Source organism: Castor canadensis, chromosome X (assembly GCF_047511655.1).
Source record: "Castor canadensis chromosome X, mCasCan1.hap1v2, whole genome shotgun sequence".
NCBI classification, from domain to species: Eukaryota; Metazoa; Chordata; class Mammalia; order Rodentia; family Castoridae; genus Castor; species Castor canadensis.
In genome coordinates this window covers 19,384,030-19,409,435 of record NC_133405.1, presented here as the reverse complement: position 1 = coordinate 19,409,435, position 25,406 = coordinate 19,384,030, and the positions used below count along the sequence as shown (strand labels likewise).

General features: G+C 39.7%; 1 protein-coding gene across 1 annotated transcript; it reads right to left on the bottom strand.

The window, feature by feature from the left end:
* Positions 1-167: 167 nt before the first annotated feature.
* LOC109692117 (uncharacterized) lies at positions 168-19,137 on the bottom strand. The gene is made up of 15 exons (XM_074062355.1): positions 19,069-19,137; positions 18,724-18,822; positions 18,549-18,632; positions 17,572-17,732; positions 16,527-16,638; positions 14,418-14,507; positions 12,239-12,993; positions 10,900-10,975; positions 9,558-9,666; positions 8,238-8,355; positions 6,077-6,121; positions 3,908-4,007; positions 2,625-2,799; positions 1,070-1,160; positions 168-384 (listed from the first exon to the last, which is right to left on the bottom strand). The coding sequence occupies exons 2-13, from the start codon at positions 18,725-18,727 to the stop codon at positions 2,690-2,692; spliced, it is 1,764 nt and encodes a 587-aa protein (XP_073918456.1). The 5' UTR covers positions 18,728-18,822; positions 19,069-19,137; the 3' UTR covers positions 168-384; positions 1,070-1,160; positions 2,625-2,689.
* Positions 19,138-25,406: the final 6,269 nt, after the last annotated feature.

Here is a 25,406-nt window from a genome sequence, read left to right as displayed (position 1 = left end):
AAACATTATTTGTAGGATTTCCAATATATACTGAGAGAAGATAATTCCTGCAAAAGGATTCTTTAGGAAACAGGATTGTCACCACTTAACGAAAGCACCCTCGATTCACTCACTCCGATTCACTCACTCCTACACACACACAAGAGAGACAATGGTGATTTTTTTCAAGGAAAACAGAAACCTCTTTATTCAAACAAGATGATATGAACAACTTTTGAAGTAGTTGTCAAGGTGACCTTTGGATGTCTTCTTTGTTTCTTTTGTTTTTTGACAGCCATGTTCTTTCTAGGTTCAAGTATGAGGCAGAAAATTCTGAGTCTTTGGCGTGGGGGTTTTATCCAGCAGAAGATGATCAGTCTCCCTGGTCCCACGAGGCTTGTATGTCTAATCGGGGGTATAAGAAAAGAAAGATTAATAGAGATGCTGGTGGTCTCTGGCAACTTGGTTCTGGCCTCCCATTGGGGTGGGTCCTAGACCTCTGGCAGCCCTCCAGACTTGGTGACGCCTGGTACTCTCATAAATGCCCCTGACTTCCTCAACCCCAAAAGGACCCCACGATGCTTCACTTAAGTGAAAAGAGAGCTTCTTAAGGAGAGAAAAACAATGGTCTTATGGTTTTGGAAACACAGAATAAAGGACAAATTCCAAAGATCTCCGTAACCTTCTGCCCATAAGGAACATCTACATGTTTGTCAGGCCACCAGAGGACAAGGAGCTCAGAGGAATCTGGATTTTGAAAAGGACTTATTTTTTATATCTGGCAGGAAATGTGGGACATAAAAATTAGACTCGAGTTAACTATTCTCCCTAAACTAACTTAATGGAAGAGCCCTCTACATCAGTTTTGTAGACTCACCACGGTCTTCTTCCTCTTCTCCAAAGACTGTATACTGTGATGATGGAATGAGGCCATACCCAAACGGGCTGGAAAATGTTTGTGCCTTATCTTATGGTCTAAAGGTGCCTGAGTACTTTAGCAAGATGCCATGGAATCGTTCACATTGTGTTTGTATGTATCAGGGGTGGACTTTGTGGCAGGTGTTTCAGTGTTGTGACTAATGTCAATTACCTGGCCACACATCCACTCCTGATTTGTGTTGACGCTCATGGTGGATCTGAGAGCAGCTTTTCCAGTTTGGGGTATTCTTTTTGTATGTGATCTGGAAAGAGATAATGTGGTTAGAATTCTAATTACTCCAAAATGAATAGCCATTCGCCATCTTGAGAGACTATCTACTATTTGAGACTGAACTATTGTGGCAAGCAGAAAACAAGGAACAATTGAAATTCAGGGAGCCTCCAGAGAATCTTTCCCAAGATTTGGGAAAATTACTGCCATTATTTTATTGAATATGTTTTCGATGTCATTAGCCTGTGCCTCATTTTCAATGCAAAAATCTTTCATAAAATACTTTCAAACTGAATTCAACAGCAGATTGAAAATATCATACATTATGTGTAAACTGACTTCGTTGCACGACTGAAGGATAGTTCAACATATACAAATCGATAAATGCAATGCAGCATACTAACAGAAGCAAGGACAAGAATCATGCAATCACCTGCACAGATACAGAAAAAGCCTCTAATAAAATCCAGCATCCTCTCATGGTAACAATACCTGAAGAAACTAGTAATAGAAGGGTCATACCCAAGCACAATGTGGGATACAGATGACAGGCCTAGAGCCAATATTACACAAAATGCAGAACAACAGAGCATTTCCTGAAAAACCAGGAGCAATTGAGGCTGGCCACAAGCACCACTCTTCCTTCAATGTAGTGTTTGAGTTCTTCACCAGAGTGATAAGGAAAGGGAAAGAAAGAAAAGGAATACAAATAGTGATGCACGGATAACACATGCAGGAATTTCAGGTGCTCAGGGTTCTTGAGCCCGCTCTGAGGAAGAAAGCACAGGTGGACTCCAACAGCAGAGGTCAGGAAGATTTTATTTGTAGAGAAGAGAAGAGAAAGACTGCATATTGGAGAATGCAGGGGAACCCGGAAACCAGTGATCCCATGGGTCAGGTTGGGGATTGGGTTTTATAGCCTTTTTTTGCATTGCCTGGGTCCAGAGATGTCTCTCAGGTGCAGACAGAGATTTCCTGGGAAGGAGAGATTTTCTCCTTCATCACTTATCACCTTATGGGACCTCCTGCAGTCCGTCCTTTAGTCCTTCAATAGGAAAGGAAGAAGTCAAACTATCCTTGTTTGCTGATGATCCTATACTTAAAAGATCCTAAGCCCTCTAGACTCTGAGATCTGATCTGGAATTTCACCAAGGAAGCAAGATGTAAAAATCGTAGCTTTTCTATACACCAACAATGCACTTGTTTGAAAAAGAAGTCAGGAAAACAATCCCATTCACCATAGCCTCAAAAAGAAAAAAATGCGTAGGCATAAGCTTAACCAGAGACTTGTCGAAGACTGCTACAATGAAAACTCTAAAGCAGTGAAGAAATCGTAGAAGGATGTTGGAGGCCATCAGTGTGTTTCTGTTAAATTGAGTGCCTCACAGTGTTTGCTACGTGTGAAGTAAGGGCTCAAGAAATAATACTGCTTAGAATTCTCAGAATGTCAGTTATAACTCTCCTATGTGGATAAATGAGGAGCTGAGTGACTCACCTTGAGGATCCTGTGCTCTTTTGTCTGCTGTCTTTCATATCAGTGTTAAAATAGGCTTTTTTATTCTAGTCGCCCTCACTGGTTGCAGCTTGTAAAACCGCCAGCTTTTGAGGTCTTCTCATGGCATTTTTACAAGGCATCTTGGGTTTGGAAGATGAATTTCTATGTTGGATGCCTGTGGAAGAAAACAAAACAAAATTGAAACTGGAGTTTCAACAATAAATACAAGAAAAAACAAAAGCTGTAATCTGGAGGTGATGTGGGGTGTGGTGGGGGAGGTACAGGTACCTGTTGAGGCAGGAAGTACTAGGCCGGCAGGACTCTGGGGATCCAGGCCCATATACTTGAGCTGTGGCCCCATGCTGCCCTGTACACACCCTTACCTGGGCCTCAATACACAAAGTGACCATCTTTAAGAAACTGTCCTCTCTCTTTTGCTGGGAAAGACTGATGGCCAGAGGGCAGGGCTGCTTCTTACTTCTTGCTCCTGCCCGACTGCTGCCTAGCCAGTCATGACTCTGAGCTTGGTCTCCCCTCAAACGCTCCTTACTACCTTCACCTCTCCTCATAGGCCCAGACTCAGGGGCTCCTGCCACTGTGTTCCCACTGTATTTTGACTGACCTTCTTTTAACTTTTTAATCTTGTGACACTATGACTGTTGGCCCACATGTCTGTCTCCCCACTGGCTATGGGTCCTTGATGATGAAGGCTGTGGCTTTTCATTCCCCAGCATTTGTACAACACCTGACTTACCTGTTCAACATCTGCTGATGGGATGAAGATGGATGAACTGTGTTTTCTCAAAGGCAATTGCCTCTACTATAAAGTGCTTCCTACTCACACGGAGTCAACAATACGTTTTAGAGGGCACTCATGCCATGACCCAACTGCAATTTCCTTAATGAGACTACACCTGTAGTCAATCATGGATGCTTTCTGAGACTCTGAGCTATGAAAAGCCAGCAATCCCTACATTCAACTGAGAAAAAGCTGCCACCAACAGTCTGTTAGCATGATGTATAAAATAACAGCAGCTGCTGCTGATATTTGAGAGTTTCCTACATGTCAGACACTATTCTTATCCATCAGTCAGATTTAGCTCACTGAAATCTCATGACAACATTAGCTTCCCCTTCTGCAGATGGTAAAGTAAAGCTAAGCACAGAGAGGTTAAGTGACCTGCCCCAAGCCACAAAGCTCAGAAGTGGAGGAGCTTTGAATATGAGCCTAGGCAGTCCAGTTCCTAAATGATGGCTAACAGAACCATTGGTGGCAAGCACACCTGATGCAGACAGTTCATCAAGGGGGTCTTCATCACCCTCTATTTCATCCTCGTCAGCCTCATCCTCTTCAGATGTGTCCTTGTCAGATGTTTCTGAAGCCTGTGTTTAAAAATGAAAATCGTGATTATATCTAATATTTAATCATCCTGCCTTAGAATTCAAGGAGGTCAAAGTTGAAGACTGGACTGATGGTAGCTGGGCGTGGTGGCACCTGCCTGTGATCTCAGCACTTGGGATGCTGAGGCAGGGTGACCTCAAGTTGAAGGCCAGCCTTGGCTACTTAGTGAGTTCCAGGCCAGCTTGAGCTACACAAAGAGATCCTGTCTCACAAAACAAAAGCAAAGATTGGTTTGATGGCTGACTTTTGGCATTTCAAATAAAAGGTAAAAAAATCAAATATTTGTAACTGGCTCCAAGAACCTACATACAGGGGACAGGGGCAGGTCACCCTACTTCTGTCTTTCAGCTAAGACATTCAAGAATGAAAAATTTCCCTGACCAAGGGCCTTCAGCTTTGGACCGCCAATTTGTCTTCTGCCTGCTTGGAATCCTAATTAAAGCCAGGGTGGGACCAGTCAGTGAAGAGCTAAAAAGTTCTTTGGCTGTTGCTTGAGGCCAAACTTTTTGAGCCAATGTCTTAAGTGAACTGTTTAATATTGGTGGTACTGGGGTTTGAACGCAGGGCTTCACACTTGCTAGGCAGGTACTTTATGGCTTGAGCCACTCCACCAGCCCTTTCTCGTGTTGGATAATTTTGTGATAGGGTCTGTTGAACTATTTGCTGGGGCTGTCTTTGAACTATGATCCTCCTGATCTCTGCCTCCTGAGAAGCTAGGTTTATAGGAGCCATCTCTGCTTCGCAAGTTGAATGAACTTTTTTTAAGCATACATGTGATATTTACATATGTGCTTACAACACATCTCAGATTTACCTCCTCCATCATTCTCCCTCTTCCCCCTTCTCTCCTTTCTTAGAACAATTTCAACAGGTTTCATTCTTTTATTTTCATATATGAATACAAAATACATTCATCGTATGCTTTTTCTTTTGGTGGGACTGAGGCTTGAACTCAGGGCTTTGTGCTTGCAAGTCAGGTGCCCTACCACTTGAGTCACGCCTCCAGTCGCGAATGAACTTTGACATGGTGACTCCCAGCACTTTTCAGAAATCACATTCTGATTCTACATTCTCATGCTCCTTTAGAAATAATAGGAATGATGAGAACTTGGCAATTGTAAACAGGCAGAATATCAGGTTTTTTTTTCTTTTTGGTGGTCCTGGGGGGTTTGAACTCAGGGCTTTGTGCTTGCTAGGCAGGTGCTCTACCCACTTGAGCCACACCCCTGGCCCCAGAAAATCAGTTCTGTAATATAAAATAGAAAGAGTACAGAATCCAGAGAAAACACTTCTTGAATGCATGTGCTCCATCAAAAGACATGGTGTTGGGCAAAACAATTAATTATGAAACAGACCCCCAAAGCATTTGCCATAAACGAACAAGGGTACATTGGAGCTCATTAAAATGAAGAACTCCTGGATCATCACAAGTTATTAAGAGAGTGAGGCTAACTATAATATGGGAGAAGATCCCTGTACCACAGATATACAAAGGACTCATAACTAGAGTGGGTAAAACACACACACACACACACACACACCTCTAAAAGGCAGGTGACAAAATAGGCAAATGGACAAGTGACTTGAAAAGACATGTCACCAAAGTAGATCTCTAAATGGACAGTAAGCATATGAGAAAGGCCCTTGACTTTGATAGTCATCAGAAAATGTTAATAAATGCAAAAGCATTAGCACCAGGAGCTTCTAAGCGGCATAAGATGATAATAAAACAAGCCACAAGTTGGGTGAAGATATGTCCAACACACGACCAAAACAGAGCATTATCAAGAACATGCAAAGAACTATAAGAAAGTTAGAAAAAGAAAAACCAACTCAAAGGTTTTGGGCAAAAAGACCTAAGCAAGCATTTCACTGGAGAGAAACACGAAAGTGAGCTAGAGACAGGAAAACACGCTCAAACCTTTTAACGACCAGGGAAATGCGAATGCACTTTATTTTATTATCACCAGATTGGCAAAAATGAAAAAGTTAGCAAGAATGTGAAGCAAGAAGAATTCTTGCACACTGGTGGTCGGAGTGTGGAGATTACCTTCCCATCTGTCTCTCTCGTCCGCTTCATGATTTTCTTAAGTGTCTATTTAAAGGGAAATAAAAATTCAAACATGAAAAGAGGTTAAAACTCAGTAGCACTCGAGCAGTTGATTATCTCCATTTTGCAAAGGTGGACAATGTTTGAAATGGCTCCAAAACCACAGATTTAAACAATGAAAGACCTGGGGCAACAGCTGGGTTTCTCCTTCCAGTCCAGGTTTCAACTATAAGATGCTGTGAATGGCAGCAGCTGTGCTTGCTATGACACCACAAACACCCAAAATGACAACTTCTCACTCCTATTTTCATACACATGAAAATTTATTACTTAGACTAAGCACATATTTTTGCAAACCAAGCAGAGATTTCAATAGGATCTTAGTCTTAGACCATTCCGGAAGCTGACATTAAGGAAACTATGGTGCCTCAACGGTGCTACCCAGTGAAGATTTTGACACTAAAAAGAGAAGACGGGGCAGCGGAGGGAAAAGGAGGCAGGTGAAGAAGGTGGTGGTTCCCTGGCCATCTCAGCAACAGGAAGGCATGAGGCACCTCACTTGGGCCAGGTCTCCCAGATTAGTCACATCAATTACACAAAATGTGGCCCTACCTTACACATCCCCTGCGCCCCCTCCACCAGAGGCCTTCACTTCTTTCGAACATAGAAGTTGCAAATTCCAGTCTACTTTAGAAGAAACTCTAACTTTCAACAACCCCTACCAGACTGGAGGTACTCTGTTCAAAGAAGCACTGTTCCCAAAGGTTTGACATGTTGAGGCACTGCTGTAATAACCACTAAGAGTCCATGAGGAGAGGAATGGTCAATTCTGTGTAGAAGTCAGCTCCTTGATAAGAGAATATAGTAGAACAGTCAGGGGCTAACACACATCTGCTTTGTGTTTTTCAAAAACATGTTCTGTTATCTTGTGCTCAACATTGTTCAACACAATGACCCCAAGACAGTGAGTGAGTAGCTTTTTTCTTTCTAATCTTTCTTGCAAATTTTGTAACATGATTCTTTCATGTCCCTTCTTGTGTTTCTCCACAGCTTCCTGATTTTTTATTTTGGTATCCCCTTTCTAGGAAATTTATGTAAAAATATTTTTAAAACATTTTTATTAGTGTAAGTTAATTATGCAAAAGGACCCCATTGTGATACTTAGAACGTGTGTGTAATGTATTGTGGTCAAAATCACCTCATGTATATTACAGTCTTAGTCACCTTCCCTCCTCCCTTCTCCTTTTTAATAGTTTTTAGTGGGTTTCATTTAATCTCAGTATATCTGAGTGACATCAGAGAACATTAGTTTAAAAAGTTAAATAGTGATAATATTTTGATTGAGGATTCCTATATATACAATATATGTATCATAGTCGAGGATTATCAGTTTTTAAAGCATTAGTTAAAATGTAAAGACTGAGGTTAAGTTTTAACTGGAAGCTTCCAGTTGTCATGGTTATCATTATGCATATTAGACCACCTTTCTTTAAATGTAAATGATTATAGAACTATCCCTTTACAAGGCAACAGGATCCAAAATTCTTCCATTTCTCAAAAGCTCAGAGGAGTTGTAAAGGTTACTTCCTGAAGTGTGTACAACCACTTATCAAACTTTCCTGTAAGCAGTTTGATGAATGATACGTGAAAACTGAGAAAATAAATTGAGCTACGGGAATAATTCAAAATGAGTATAGTCTGAACTCAGCTTGGGGATTTATTTATCCAGAGGTTTGGATTTAGAAGGGTGAGCCATTCCTGGTGGTCAATTTGATAAGGCATTTGTAATATCTCACTTTCTCTCCTGTTGGGGGGAGGCAAAGTATAATTGAACGCCCTGTGTGGCATCACAGAATGCACAATGGGGAAAACTGACCTGGGACATTTAGTCTGTGTAAGCAATTAGGATTTTAAACTATAGGACTACTAATCTATAATCTGCTGCTTTCTGCTTTTGTGTGTTGCCCCTGAGAAACACTTCAGAACTTTGCCAAGGGTGGCTGAAATTGACCTGCAGTGGTATTGGGTAACAGTGAGACTGTAAGGTAAAGATGCAGCCATGAATGCTACATGTGCTCAAAGACACCAATTGCTGCTTTGGGTTTCAATTGAACTTTATTTGCTGGTTCTTATCCACTGTTAGTATGTCAAACCAGCAAACCTGGGGAAATCCGTGATCATCTTCTGGCTGGAATTCTTTATTCATTTTTAAACCTTGTTCTTGAAATCCATCTTCATCTTGTACTTCTGCTGGTTCTTCATCTGCCATGTCTTCTTTCCTAGTAACACCAAGAGCGTATAGAGAAATTAGTATTTACTTTAGTCACACACACACACACACACGCACACACACACACACACACACACACAGCATGCAGCAGTATGTGAATGTTTATAGCGAAATTGCTTGTGTGTACTAACATAACTTATACCGATTCACTACATTGTCTGTGTTGTTACTATATAGGACTAATTCATCCTTTTTAAGTAGGGGAAACTATGCATGGGAATGTAAAGAGATTTCTATCAAGTACTGGACTACTTTGCACCGTCAAAAACACATACATGGACACACATGCAAGAGAGAAATAATCAGTCCTTATCTGTTTTACAGTCAGATTCCCTCAGCATCTCACACCCAATCTCACCCGGGGAAGACATGGGTAACTTAGATGTGGGTCTAACGGTGCTCGAGGAAATGAGTGATAGTTTTCCAGTTGTAATTTCTTGCTATTCTAAACGTCCTCTTTTCTCCAAGCCCATATAAAGTGTATGGGAAGTAAAGGGTTGTATTTTAAAGAACACTTAATACTTGAAAATAAAGTCAGTACTACAGGTGTTTCTTGCAGGCAGTCAACAGAGAATGACATTATAGCGCCCAAGACAAAATAGGCCTCAAGACAGAAGAGCCTTTCTTTCAAGTTTAAATGCACATAGCTGGCTGTACATGACATTTGCTGACCATACGATGTCATTCCAGCAGTGACTCACTGGCCTAATGAGATTCAGGTGTCATGAAGGTCACTGGAATGCACCCAAGGTAAAACATGAGTAAGTATAATTTTCAGGGTTACAAATCCTGAACTTACACTTTTTAAAAAAAGTAAAGTAAGGGGCTGACCCCAGTTAATGCGAACAGAAATGTGTGGTCACTCAGGTGCTATTGCTGAGAGACAGACCCCTGGACGTCATTTCAATCTCTCTATGCCTTCTCCTAGAACATGTACATTATTGGCACATGTACAAAAACTAAAAGAACACGTATGGAGGACTCAGGGTCCTCTTTGGTCGGCCACTTACAAAGGCTTTAAATGCTGCCTATACTTTCCTTACTTGTCTAGAAGGCAATGAGAGATTCTGATCCTCACTGAAAAAAAACCAAGTTGCTCTTGGAGAATTTGCAACCTGAGAGAAAATTTTCAAAATTTGGGCTACAATAAAATAAAGTGTTACAGCATAAAAAGGATGATTTTGTGCTGACCTAGATTCCATTTTGTCACGCGGTTTGTCTTCTTTCTTGTCTTCTTCTTCATGAGTGACATGGTGATTTTTGGTCAAAACTTTGGGGGCTTCTTCCAGCCTTGAGGTTCCTAATGAGCATTTATTATAAGATCATGTTTAAATAAACACATGTGTTTATTTAAGCACCAACTGATAATAAATAAACATGTGAAACAGTTTAAATAAACATGTGATAGTTATTTTAGGGAACTTACTGTCTCTCAGTCCAACAAGGAAGTACAACACAGCTGAAAACATTAAAAAACCAAATGATGCATAGGCCAAAATTTATAAATCACACGCCAACCCCCGATGACAGAATTAACATTTTGTTTCTTTGAAACAAGATCTCGTTCCAAAATGCAACAAGGATGGCCATTTTGAGATAGCTGAATCAAATGATTATATCAGAAAAATGATTAAGATATACTGAATATAGGGGAAGCCAAGGGTATACCAAGTCCAAATGAAGAATAAAAGCCCTACTCAACTAAACAAAACATAACTGGCATACATGTGAAGACTTGTGCATGCTTTTTAGTACTGTTTAGCGGAACTCTGACAACAGCATATACATTTGGTTATCATAAAGTGGTCAGATGTAGGTAACAAAAGAAACCAACACTATCAGGAAAATAAGGTGAAGACATGGAGGCACATTATAATATTTTAGTCTAGGTAACTGATTTCTTTGTTTTAATTAAATAATGTGTGACAATGAAAATTTTAAGACACATCAAGAATGAATAGTTTGTAATAAAATCATTTGTGACAAAGAATTCAAGGTGGAATTCCTTAAAAAAGTAAAATTCCCCAGGAGGTTTGAATTTAAGTAGTGTCTATAGGTGTAAGGATACATGTGATAGGCAAACTAGGAAAAAAAAAAAGCAATGTGACACTTTCGGGAACTTACATCCAGCACACACCAAGGCACACCACATGTTATGGCCTATATATGGAAACTGACTTACATCTTCAAACCTGTTCATCCATGATAAGCTAGCTGTGCTCTCTGCAAGAACCATGCAATACTGGAAATGGAAAGGCCCATGGGGATTACCTAGACAAACCCTCTCATCCAACCTGTGCTTTTTCTAGCAGTTCCCAAAACGGATTTTCCAAAAGCAAAGGGGTAGGTGAGTAAGCAGTTCAGACAAGGGCAAGCAAGTAGAAAAGAAACAGTCCAGTGGACCAGTGAGTTGTTCAATTCTCTTTATCTGAAATAAAGATCATTCCCTAAAGTCCTCTCAGTTGGGAAATGAAATGAAGCTGACCATTCCCGAAGTACCTTAAGATCTTCTGTGTTGCTAAAATAAGCTTACCTTCACAGATCGTGTTTTTGGACATCACCCTCAGATTTACTCGTAGACGCTGTTCTTCTCTTCTTTCTGATGGAACCTAATGCATTTGGCACAAATACAGTACATTGGACAGGTGTTATTTTGTACGACAGAGAAGTATGTGCTGGTATTGATGGTAAAACTGGAATAGGTGATGACGAATGGTTCCTTTGACTCTGTTTGCTGAGAAAAAGTACCAAATGTGTGCTAATTTATTTTAAATATATGATTTCATAAAATATGTTTTGATACTATGAGGTAATGACATTATTGTAATGTGGGCATTTTTATAATAGACAAAATAAATACGCATAGTATTTATTTCCCTTATGAGACACTGATATGAAATGTGTCTTGGGAAAGCACCTACCAGGAATTAGTTGCAAATGGGCTACTTACGTAGTATATACTGGAGAGGGTGAACGCCACCCACGGGCAGATGATGGCCATCTATAACAAGGTATGTGTGATGATGGACGCTTTTTGATTACAGGGTTTGAAATCTGTGTTTTCGGTTCTGGTTTCTGAGCAGATTGGTGCAATAAGGTAAGACATTACTAGCAATTATTTTGCTGTAGCTAGCTTTCTTTTGGGGAGAAAAATATTCTGCATAAAAGACAATTATAGCCAGGTGCCAGTGGCTCACGCCTGTAATCCTAGCTACTCAAAAGGCAGAGATCACGAGGATCATGGTTTGAAGCCAGCCTGGGCAAATAGTTTGGAGACCCTACTCAAAAGACCCTTCACAAAAATAGGGCTGGTGGAGTGGCTCAAGGTGAAGGCCCTCAGTTCAAGCCCCAGTACCATACATAAAAAAATTTTACTTCCTTAAACCCCCAATTTCCCTTTAGTGCATGAAAAACAAGTACAAAGATACTTTCTTCTAGACTAAGAAGTTATATCACACAATTCCAGTACAGAACAGAAACAATTAATTTAAAGGAAATCTTTTACTTCAAAACCTAATTCAACTTCTGAATCTTAATTAAGGGTTAGAACATTTCTCAAAAACTTTTTCCTCAAGAATTTAGAAACAGTTCACATAAGCTGTTATGTTTTCTATCTTCTACTAAAAGTTTACTAATATTACCTAATATTTCATCTCTGGGGTGAAATGCTGGTACAACAAACTTCAGAGAAGTTTTAATTAGCTGAAGTAATTTATTAATTGGATTGCAGAATGCCACAAACAATAAGTTACTTATGTTATAAAATCTGACCTGGCTAAAATGCATATATGTTACTAGGAAATGTGTCACTACAAGGCACCTGACAAACCTCTGGAGACTTGTTTTGGCCTATGATACACATTCATGCTCACCTTGCATGGCATGTCTACACTTGTCTGTGATGCCACATCTACAATCACTTTAGGAGGTGTTATGCTATCCTTAGATGGTCCTTTCATACTTGCGTCTGATGATCTTCCAGCTTTTCCCTCAAGATGAGCTTCCAAGTTCTCTTCTACATTAACTTCGGGTAGGACTTCCACACTGGTCTCATCCGCATTTGTCTCAGTGGACGCTTCCATGCTAGCTGGGTCTATGCCAACTTCAGGAGATATAGCCATGCTGGTCTCAGGGGAGGTGTCCAAACTCACCACTGGTGATGCCTCCACACTCACCAATGGGGATGATTCCACGCTCAAAGGCAATGAGTCTAAGCTTAACACAGGGGATTCCATGCTAGCCATGGGAGTAGTAGCTATGCTCACCATGGGGTGTACAGCAGGTTGCACATCTGTATTCCCCTGAGGAGGCATTTCCACATTCTCCTTGGGGGTCACTTCTATGTTCATTTTGGGGGCTGCCTCCACGTTCACCTGGGGGGGCACCTCCACGATCACTTCAGGTGGCACTTCTGACTGCTTAGATGGTATTGCCATGCTAGCTTTGGGGGATATGCTCATATTTGCTTCAAGAGGGGTGTCTGCTTTCTCCAGGGGAGTCATATCTAACTTTGTGTGAAGATTCATTTTGACTCCTAACATAGAAAGCACGGTGGAAGTCTTCAATTCATCACTGCTGTGGCTACGAATTGGCACTTGTATATAACGAAGGACATGATTGCTGATGACTGTAATTGAATGAGAACAGAGGAAAATTCCATAAAGTCAGAAATTTCACAACATAAAAACAATATACCATGACAGTATAAGACAGGAACAGAGAAAAGAGACTATTAGCAAATCACAGGAATTACATACAACACAGGAAGTATTCAGTGAAAATGCATCACAGACACAGTACAGAACCAGAAGCAACACCAAAAACAGAGTTGCTGCCAGGCACCAGTGGCTCACACCTGTCACCTTAGCTACTTGGGAGGCTGAGATCAGGAAGACCACAGTTTCAGGCCATTTGAGACTCCATCTCAATGAAAAAAATGCTGAGTGTGGTGCCATGTGTGTGTCATCCCAGATATGGCAGAAAGTGTAAAAGCAGAGAACAGAAGGATTGTGGTTCAAGCCAGCCTGGGCAAAAAATAAGACCCTGTCTCAAGAATAACCAGAGGAAAAAGGTCTGGAGGTGAGGCTCAAGCAATAGAGTGTGCCTAGCAAAAGTGATGATCAGAGTTCAACCTCAATACTGCCAAAAATGGAAAAAAATGAATTTTGTTGTAAATATTTTGCTCCAGTAAGTCTATCATGTTTACGAAGAGCCCTCTGACAATGGCATTTGTTCTAATAGGAATTAACCTGAATCGATTAAGCAGAGTGTCTTCTGGTAAGTGAATGGCTCAGTATGAAACAAAAGCAAGGAAACACATGTAAATGGGTAGTACTAGGGAAAAGGTGTTGAAAAGAAATTACTTTAAACAAACACTTTAGTGTGCTAAAGTCAGCCATGACTGTATTTGAGGGACTGTCTATGGGATGAGGGGGATGGGGGAAGAGGGAAAGAGAAAGGTAGGGGGAACAATGCTGAAGTACATTCTCTTTAGTTATGAAGGTGGCACAAGTCAACTTACTGAAAGCTGTTGAAAAACAGAGGGGATTGGAGATGTGGGGGAATAAAAATTCAAGCAGTGAAAATAAGAAAAAGATCATAGAGGCAAAAGAGTGAAGCTTTCTCCAAAGTGTGGCCACATAACACTTTTAAGCCACCACTTAAGATATGTACTTAGATAATATATTCATGCGTGAAATACCACAACGAAAAGCCTTTAAACAATGTCCTTAAACGAAGGACAGGAATGTAAAACAGGTCCTATGCAGAGGTAGGTATTAATGGGGGAGGGGCGAGCGAACATAGGGGTGAAGGACGGTGAATATGGTCGAAGTACTTTGTATATGTGTATGAACATAAGAATGAAGCCTGTTGAAATTGTCTTAAGAAGGGAGTGGCAGGATTTGGGAGAATAATGGAGGAAGGAGGTAGATCTAACCAAGATATATGGTAAGCATATACGGTATATAGTGTCACAATAAAACCTCCCTGTACAACTAATTATATGCTAATAAACATGCTTAAAAATGAATTGTACTGAGAAATAATCACCTGGCTTGTTCACATACTGGTTGTCACCATGAGAGCGCTCTCTTCTGTCCTTTCTATTCAGAGATGAGCTTCTTTTAAGTTCTCTTTTTCCTAAAGATTAAATCAAAGGAGTATTACTTTTCTTTTCAAAAATGACTTAAATATATTATTTTGGGAGTCAGCTACTCATTTTATCAAACATTTTTAATCTTCTCTACCCCTGCTTGTAAGAATTTATTTAACTTCAAGAGATTACAGAGATCTTGTGTACCCCCAAACTTAAAATTACTTTACTCCATTTTCTGAAAAGGAAAAAAGTTAGAAAATGGTAAAAATTCAGAGGGAAAATGTCTGATATTATCTGACAACACCAGAGTTCCCATGTTAGGACTACACAACAAGCCATTGTGTCTAATACTAAAAGTAATTTATAATTAGTCATAACTATTTTTAAACAAACATGAGCATTAGCATTTGATACTGATGTCACAACTTATGCAATCCAACCACTCATAAGGGAAACAGCCTGCTTCATGTAGACACTTTTCCATTTTACTTGGCATATTCTAGCTTTGATGCTGAGGAATATCTGTTTAAAAGAGAAGTTCTCTTCCGGGGACTTGTAAATTAAAATACATTGTGATGACTTGGAATTGCTCCTTCAGTGCAATTTAAGTAATTGCTACCTTCAAAGTCATCACCTGTCCCTTCTGCTTACATGTCTCATTAATATGGCAAGTAGACACATTAATGAAACCACACTACTGTTGACTCAGTATATTAAATCTTTGTTAGTTCCTGAAGGTAATGAGATAGTAAAACATAGTCAACTCTTGTGGAACAATTGAGATATATTAAAATGAAAGCACATATACATGATATTGTAATTAATATTACCTGATTTTTCTAAAGGATTTAGTTGGTGAATAATAAATTAATTTTTGCTGTATGACAACTAAGGTGTTAGGAAAAATCTCCTTAACATTAACTCTGAATGAATCCAATGCTTTGGGAAAGCATAGTGAGGATGGAGTGGTAAAAGGATCAGCTGCTCTCAGACAAGTACAAGAGAAAATGTGTTGCACTCAGACTGGCAACAAAATAAAAAACCCTTCAAGCTCATTGTTAAAACTGTAGGAGTCTTAAGAGAACAAACAGCAATGTAAATTTGAACAAAACAAACGTTCTTTTTGCCCCAGAAATCCTTTTCAAGATATGACAACTATAAAATACTTTTAGACTCTCTTTTACTTGGATAACCACAGCTACAATTAATTACACTTTAAATGGTATCACCCAGTATCATTTATTGCAGTAGAGTTTTATAGCTGTCAGCATTGCTCAAAACATGCCAACGTATCTAATAATGTAAAACATACATTTTAAAATTCAACCTGTTACTACGCTTTTTCAATTCACAAGGCACAAAAGTGGTATTTGCTTTGTATTTACTTACTGATTTTTGAAGACAGAGTTTTACTCTGTTGCCTAACTAGCCCCAAACTCCTGGGGGCTCAAGTGATCATTCCTTTCAAACTACACAAATTTAACTTGTGTTCTATGAAAATGTGTAGAATTATGTTCAGGTACAGGGAAATTTCTATTGCGACAATAGTAAAGAAGGTAGACAGTTTATTTTTTTTTTCAGAAAAATATACAGGAGAGCCAGGTGTGTTGGTGCACACTTGTAATCCCAGCTACTTGGGAGGTGGAGGCAAGAAGATCAAGAGTTTAAGACCAGCCTATACAAAGTATTAGTGAGACCTTATCCTAAAAACAAAACAATAAAGGGGACAAGGGCTGTGGCTCAAGTGGTAAAGTACTTGTCTAGCAAGTGCAAGGTCCTTGGTTCAATCTCTAGTACCTCAAAAAATATGCATTGGATAAGCTGTGTAACTATTTGGCATCTTTATGGTGATTATAAATTTAAGATTTAGGGTATCCTGAGTTAAAATCTATTATAAAATCTTACCTTTTTCTTCTGCATTGGCATATGACATAGCTAAATATAAATTTACTGTGTATTGCATTTTTGTTTAGTGTATACAGATGAAAACCTTCCTGAAAATGCAAGCCAATGTTTAAATATGAACACTAATGAACTTAAAATTTAGCAATCATATTATTTACCATTTTTATTTTCAGTGTTCTCAGTAGAACCGTCCCATGAACATCTCTTTGATCGCTGATCAAAACGAGTACTCCATTGCATAGTACGCGAAACAGCAGCTCTATATTTCTCCTTTGAAAAATAAATGCCAATACTTTTAATATATTCATTATATTGGTTACCATAAGTTTTCCAGTTCAGACAACATGCCCCTCGCCAAACTTCTTTATCAAGTACAAGTTTTTGTGTGTCAGTCAGTCACTCCCAGATCTATTTAGGGACACTTAAGATTAACTGGACTAGACAGAGAGAATGGCATCACAGAGAGCATGCCAGATTCAGAAGAAATCAAGCATATTCAGAGTAAAGGAGTGGAATGACCTACAAGAGAAAAACGTAGTGTCAAAAAGAGAAAATCATACAGAATAGCCAGATGCCAAGAATAAATAACACAAGAAACTGAAGGGACACAGAAGAGAAAAAAAAGGACATAATGAAGCCACTGCCTCATAATAGCATGCCCAAGGTACCAAAGAAAGAAAAAAGAGGGAGAAAAAGGCAGCAATAGTGCCACAAAACAAGAGAGTGAATGCTAACTATGTCAGGAAAGGGACTGGCAGGAACAGAAGGGACAGGGGAAGGGAGGGAGAGCTAGACAGGACAGCAAGTGCTCTGACAATTAGAGGTGGAAGAAAATCAGATGGGACAAGTCAGGGAAGGGAGGCAGTGGGATCTGCCCTTAGCCTCTAGGCAATGGGACAGCAATGTATGCTTTTTGGTGGCAGAGAGAACAGCTCAGAGCAAACCCTAGACCAAAGGCATCCTGTGAGCTACATCCTGAAGGTAGACAGGGCTCTGTTTCTGGAAGGCAGTTAGGTGGGTCTATGTTCCTGGACCTTACCAGGACAGGGCGAGTGCCTCTAATGCTGAGGGGAAGGAAACAAAGACAGGAAGTATCAAGATTGTCTCCTTTCCAAAGGGCCAGGAAAGGCGGACAAGGGCTAAGAAAAAAGTATTTCAGATACAGGCAATGCAGTGAGACAGACAGGCTGCAGAAGTACGCACTGTTTCAGCTTCTAAATTCTGTTTTCTCTTTTCTGAAGATAGTCTCCTTCGCTCATCCTTTTCTTTTTGCTCTTTTATCTTCCGTTGTTTTTCTTCCAGTTGCTTTTCAAACTGAAGTTTTGCTTTCCGTTCCTTCTCAAGGAGTTGCATCTCTTTATTGGCTGAAATATTCCAAATACATTTTCAAGGTGTAGAACCAAGAAAATATTTAAGTTTTACACATTATACACGTAGAAGGAACAGGTTATTTTATCTCATTCTCTTTCTTAAAACAATACAGTCTATGCTAGTAACTAAAGATTAATTATGTAAGTAAACACAGGTGGCCACCACAGAACCATTTTTCACTAGGTATTCATTTAACTCTGAAGAACTATAGTGTCCAAGCCAGATGACCTTCATTCTGGCCAAACTAAAATTCCAAATTAACAAGAAATGTTTTCTTTCATGTAAAATTTTGCTGACTTCAGATCAAGTCAAACTCCACCAGATTAATATGCTATATTTTAAAATACAGGCTTAAAAAACACATGGCCAGAATATATGTTTTGCTTCCTTCTATTAGGAAACTACTTTCACAATCCTCATCTATAGGGACAGTATTAAGCACGCAGATTTTATATTAATGAAGGTAGTAGTATACCCAATCACGGAAGTACATGTTTTCCTATATTCAAATTTTTCCTGAAGAAAACCTGGAGATTATCTACGCAGTTGTAAAATACTCTTCCAATACAGTACTCTTTGTCTTTCTCCTCAATCAAAACAAAGATTATTTATATTCCATTTGAAAAAGTTTGAGCACTAGGAAAAGCAAGGGAAACCAATTCAGAAATGTTTACATAAAGTTCATTCATTTTGATTTAAAGGAAAACATCTAATATATACCTTCTAAAATATACCCAAACACTGTATACACGTGAGTAAATGTAAAACAATAAACTAAAAAAAATGGACAAAACACAAACAAAATATACCTTCCTCTTGTCGTTTTCTTTCTTGTCTACGTTCTTTTGCTAATCTTTGCTTCATGTCGTTTTTAAGAACAGAGCTATCGGTTACTACAAAGAGAATATAGTTAGATGTTAATACGATATCGAATTTTAAAGATACAACAATTTGACATCAATCGAAGCATTACAGAAATTATACCCATTGGTTTAAAAGCTGGTCTTGCATTATGAGATTGAGTAGCTAAGGAGCTAATGCGACTTTGACGTTTTTCTTCTGCGTCAGTTTGAGACACAGCAACTGGAATACAGGAAGATAAGGAAAGGCATTAGATGTTAAGAATACAAACTGCTAACCCAAGGGGTAGGCAAACCACAGCCAAATGTGTCCTGATAATAAAGGATTGGATCACTTCTATAAGGTAACATCATGACTACTTAATCTGAGTCAACAAAAAAGACATACTGAGTACCTGTGATGCTCAGCAATGCTTTCATGAGGAACTAAAAGTGCTTACTGTGGAAGTGCCAAGGTATTTGTGCTCACAAAGACAAGTAGAGTTGTTAATAGCAGTGGCAGCACAAACTTGTGGATGAGTAGATACTTTCACCAAGCTGGCAAGGAATTAGAAAGAAGTTAAGTTTCACCCTAATTTGGGAATTTAGAAGATAAGAAATTAAGAATTTATGGATCCAAATTTGGAAACAAAGCATTAACAGCGAGGTCCTCAGAGACTGGGTCCAATTTTAAGTACTACATTTATAAATCACCTAAATCGGGGGCATAGGAAGCCCAAATTTGGTTCATGATTCCCATCATAACTACTTCTCAGGTTATTTCTATTTAATAAAACCGTTAAATAATCTGGTAAAATTGTACATTTTGAGAGACACTGTCTTTATGGTCAGCTAAATTGTGTCAAATACACACTCCTGTCCTTCATACTTCTAAGCAGGAGAACTAAATGCGCACACGAAACTGCCAGTAGTTGAAGTAGTAAGAAAGCTGACAAGAGTCTAATCTTCAAATTTAGCTGGGTCATAACTTATCTGAGCTGTTAGACCCCTGAGAACAAAAAATATCATTTCTCTCTTTTGAAATGGTGATCTCCATGGCAACAATTGTAATGTCACTTTCAAGCTTACACTGTAAAATAAGTCCCAGATAGCTTTTCTCAGTGGCCACTAACATCTCAGGCTTCATTAGTTCTCTGCCGCACAAGCACACATTTCCTTAATTATTTTAACTACCTATCATAACCGTTAATTTAGTTTTTCTTAATATGTGGTAACCAGACTTGTGTGCAATAGCATAGGGGCGTATCTCCTATGCTCTTAAACAAGGATAAAACAGATTTTTCAGTGTTCTTCTCCAGGCCCTTCCCAGAGATGCCCAGGATTGTGAGGCATTTTAGATGCAGCCATACATGGAATTAAGGAGTTCAATTAAAGAGTTAAGAACTCTCATGTGCATTATCCTGTAGTTTTTCTTACATTTCCCTAAAATGTGCTCTACTAATCTTACACATCACTTTTATTGAACTTTATCATTTTTCTGCCTGTTTACAAGAGATGTGTGTTGGCACTTTGGTATAGTTTATATTTGTTTGCTTGACATTTTTCTACCTAGAATGGTCACATGTCCAAATACTGGTTCTCCTTCCATCTTCACTGTGCATCAGAATGGAACTTTTGGAGGGCTGCGGATATAGCTCAGTTGGGGAAGTGCACACTTAGCATACTCCAGCCAAGGCCCAGTTCAATCCTCAGCACCACAAAAAGAAGAAACAGAGAAAAGAAAAGGCATAGCCTTGCTAATGGTTTTAAAGCAATGAGAAAACTGAAGCTAAACCTATCTTTCTCAGATCACATAGGTAGCAAGTAGTGGCACCACATCTTAGTTGTACAATAAAAAGCAACTTGAGTTGAGATAGTAAAGCATTAAGAAAGAAACTAATAGGAAAACAAAGAAATATGCAATCGGGAAACCACAAAAATAGGTGAGTTCATGGAATTTTGTCTAAAATAACAACAAAGTCACAAGGCTGACAGATACTTCCAGAAGACCTCTCAGCATGTCTTTGGAATTGATAATAAAAACTGGGGACAATTTTCTACCACTTCCAGCTATCTACAATGAGTGACCACTTGGAAAGAATATATATAGCTGTCCATTACAGTAGACATGCAACTTGGAAAGAATATTCAGCTGGCCATTACAGTAGACCTTCCACTTGTAGAAGCTGTTCAAGATTTTCTAACCTTACAGGTTCTCCAGCTCTAAACTCTATGAGAATCTGGCTGTCAATCTCAGTAGCTTTCCCTGAATGTGTACAAAGTATTTTTTACATAATTTATTCTAGGCTGAGAAATCATGTGTGAATTTAGAAAAACAAGAAGGGAAAGGTGACAAGTCAATAGCAAACTTTCTTATGCTCATCTGGTTGAAATACTCAAAGTGTATTTTAAAACAATTCTGGCTAGGCACTGGTGGTTCACGCCTGCAATCCTAGCCACTCAGGAGGCAGATATCAGGAGGATCATGGTTCGAAATCAGCCCGGGGAAATAGTTTGTGAGACCCTATCTTGAAAAAAATCTATCACAAAAAACGGCTGGTGGAGTGGCTCAAGGTATAGGCCCTGAGTTCAAGCCTCAGTACTGAAAAAAAAGTTCTGTATAAAAATAGGAAAAAACGTGTTTGTTGAAAGAAGCCTATTTCTTTGGAATTCCTTTTCTTTTCTTTTTTTTTTTTTTTTTTGGCAGCACTGGAGTTCGAACTCAGGGCCTCAGGGCCTCACCCTTGCTAGGCAGGTGTTCTATCACTTCAGTCACTCCACCAGCACATTTCTTTGGTATGCTACAACCAGTGCACAGGAAACATAACTAAACATATCCATACATTTATATCACGAATATATCTAATGTATATATTAATGCATATGCATATAAATGGACACTGTTTTAACTCATCAGCCAGGATCTCCACAGGAGATGAAACTGACCTAGTAAAGGTTGTCTTCTTGACCCCTTCAGGAAAATGCTGAGACCATGAGGGCAGTTTTAATCAAGATGGAGTTCTGTTCCAGTCTAACATGGGATATTTTCAATTCTGAATGTAGAAGGAGAGGCAAGAATGTAAAGGAGGGTTTTGAGTTAAGCCTTTTTTTGTTTTGCATGGCTTTTATGTTTTTATTTTGAAATGCTGTAAATTCAAGAGTACAGGTTAATTTCAATCACTGAAATAAACTAAGATCAGAAGGTCTTAGGTATTAACAAAGAATACAACAATTTATTGCAAACTCTATCTCTCTAGATGAATAAGCTACAAGCAGGAGTACTGATTTTCCCCTATGGAACCGTTTGTTTGCTTCTGACACCTTCTTTGGAGAACTGATTCCTATTTTTAGTAACATATGGCCACCCAATCTCAGTGAATCTAAACTACCTTGCCAATTACACATGCAAAAGTCCCTAAGGATTTCAACAGAAGTCAATAGAAATCATGTATTCTAGTGCATAGGTGGGAGAGAGAGTCTTCAAAGCAGGCTACAATCTTCCTTACTTGGGCAAGAAATACTTCCTTGCCCAGGTGTCCAGCGCAATCTCCTAAAGGAAGGGCTGCAAACTTTGATACGATTAACGAGATTTTTTGGTGGGGGCTGGGGGGTACTCTGGCGATGAGACGTGTGGAAGAGAAAGCACTCTGAAGTGCTGATTCTCCTTTAGTTCAACCTAGGGCCTGCAAGATGACCCAAGGAAGGTGACATCTTGGGGGAAGTCAAGTGCTACAGCATGCTAATCAGGAGATCAGCACAGAGCCAAGTTTCATGTCACCTTTCAAAGCATCCCCATCCCCTGCTCCATCCTCCCTGAACCTTGACAAGGAGGGTGCAGCGTCCCGTCCCAGGTTGGGGCAAACCTCAAACTTTCCAATCCTGGAAGCTCCGCCCTGGCGCGCGGTATCCCGGGCAGCAGAACGTCCGTTGCCCTTTAACAGCTGGCGTGACTCGGGGCCACACGCGGGGCCCCGAGTTCCAGCCCCGCCCGCGGGGGTTCGCCCGTTGGCATCGGCAGTTTGGCCGTTGGCACGGACAGTTTGGCCACCGGCATCGGCGGTTTGGCCGTTGGAAGCGCTGGCCGGCCGTTTCCCCTCCCGCCCCCTCCCAACCTCCCCACTGTCCCATCCCAGGACAATCCCGCGGGATGAGGGAGGACCAAGGCGACTCCAGAGAAAAGTTTTCTGACGCCGGCCATGCTGCTCCAGCTGGCCCGGGGGCAGTGGGAACCCCGCCTCCCTCGAAGGCCCAAGTCCCCTCGGGAGCCGCAGGCCCACTTACCCATTCGTTCCTGTGTACCCCGCAAGGATGAGCTGCCGTTGGCGCTGGCGACAGCGCGGTCCGCCATCTTCACAGCCAGGCTGGGAACCACCACCGGTGGCTCTGGGGCCGCACCGCGCTGGGGCCGCAGCAGCCGGGACCCGGGAGGTCCGGGCAGGAACCCCGGGGGACGGGACGGGGCGGGGCGGGGCCCAAAGAGCCACCGCTCCGCCTTGGGACCCTCAGTCGAGGCAGAGCGACTCTTAGCAGGCCCAGTCGCTGCCCCGGCTGGCCAGCGACTGACTGAAGAAACTCTTACCTGCCACGCTCTAGCCCTGTTGCGCGTTCCGGGCGCCAGCCAATCAGCAGCCTGCTTGCCCATGCTCCGGTTTCCCCTTTCTCACCTCTCCCTAGCAACACAGTCACATTCCAGCCTTCGCCATCCATTCCTCAGTTCAGGGGCACTTATCTATTTATCTATCTATTTAGTTATTTATTTATCCTGCTAAGTCTGTAGTAAGTCTGCTGGGGACTCTAAGCACCTCACAGCAACCTATCTCCCTTCCATTCTCTCTCTGGGCCTCTCCCCCACAGCTTCGGCTTTTCTTTATGTAGTGTTTCAAAGACAGCAGACTTCTTCTTCTGAGATTAAGAGTATATCCACCATCATCTGTATTGAAAACACAATATTCTTAGTTAAGTAGTATCAATATTTTAATAGCCAATGTTTAGTTAATACTTATAAATTGCTGTTAAAATATTTTGGTACTAAGAATAAGGTATTTGTCAAAACTGACAGATTTAAAAGTATGTTTTATCATAAAATTCAAATACTTATGTTTGTGTAATTCAAAAGTAAGTTTGTAAAACTCAGAAAAGTACTCAAAAATACTCATTTTGTATTGGTGTGAAAGAGGTGTGGGGAGAACTGGAGAGTAAAGTAGGAGTTAAACCTTGTAATTTAATTATAGTTAAAGTCCAGGTAAGGTGAAAACAGTTAAGTATTGGGAGAAACAGAATTAAGCATTCTTTATGTAAGTGTCGTGTCAAACAATCTTTTTTTAAAACATCCTACTGACAAAACCCCAAATACACAAGCCTACACCCAAATATCATCCAAAACTCAAGGAGATTTCCATTAGAAGTCTGAACTGTCAGTATAATGTGAAAACAGACTTACACTTTTTACAATTTATACAATAATACTAATTGACTTAAGTTCTGTTAACTTTTAAGAGCATTTAAGAAATATATGCTAAATAATGAAAAATAATTTTTATAACTAGAAACATATTTATATTCCAATTTCCTAGGAAGATTATATTCTCATATATGGCAGAATATTAATTGGCAACTTTCATTGTCTTCAACTCTGTAATTCTACTTTAGAAAATTACATCCACTGAATTATAAATTTGATTATGAAAACAGCTAAATATTTGACACAAATTCCCTTAAAAATTAGATATAATGTTTAACAGTGGTTACAAGTAAAAGTTTCAAATAATTTTCAACAGTTTCTTCTAAAAAATAAAACTGTATTCCTTTTCCTATCCAGTACAGAATGGCATCTCTGAAAATAGTACATTAACACCAGTTTTTACTGACTCACCCTTCTCATTCTTACAACAATGATGCGTATTAATGAAATAGTGACTTTTTAAATTGTCTTCCAGAATCAGAGACACTCTTGAGAAGTTCTAGATAATCTCAGGAAGCAAATTTTCAAGCCTCAAGCTCATATACAAATTGTAACCAAAATGACATAGGAATAGGTTTGCACACACATTTCCAAAAACAAGTATTTCATGAGCCACCCTACAATATTATTTATTTCTTTACCTTTGAGCATTGTTAATGACTTTTATTTATTTTTGCTGTGCTTTTTAATTTCTGTTAATATTTTACGATGAAACTCATTTGAAGTTCTGGGCTCAAAGTGAAAAACTGAAAAGTATGAGCAATAGAAATGAGTTCCAGCTTGGCACCGGTGGCTCAGACCTGTAATCCTATTTATTCAGGAGGCAGAGATCAGAAGGATCGTGGATCGAAGCCAGTCCGGACAAATAGTTCTAAGAGACCCTATCTAGAAAAAACCCTTCACAAAAATAGAGCTGGTGAAGTGGCTCAAGATGAAGGCCCTGAGTGAAAAGCCAGTACCAAAAAAAAAAAATAAATAATAATAATGAATTCCACACAAAACTTGTTGAATGAGTAAAGGCAAGTAATATTACTAGCAACAACAGTATTTAGTTTACACTATTTTGTTGCAAGGTGATTAGGATTTTAAAAATATTTAAGAGAAACCAATCATTCTTGTAATTCCAGCACTTAAAAATAATTTTTATTATCAATAAAATTAACCTTTTCTTATAGGGAAGTAAACAGAAATAATTCTAACTATGTGAACTGACTGGTTTTTGATCCTATGTTTGCATCCTTGAATCTTAAGATATTACCCAAGCACCCTTCACGTGAAGAACGACCTCTTGGTGTACCACTTCCTCCTCTTCCACACCTCAGACTTCTTTGGGGGACTTTAGTTCTTGAAAGAGGTGGCAGTTTGTG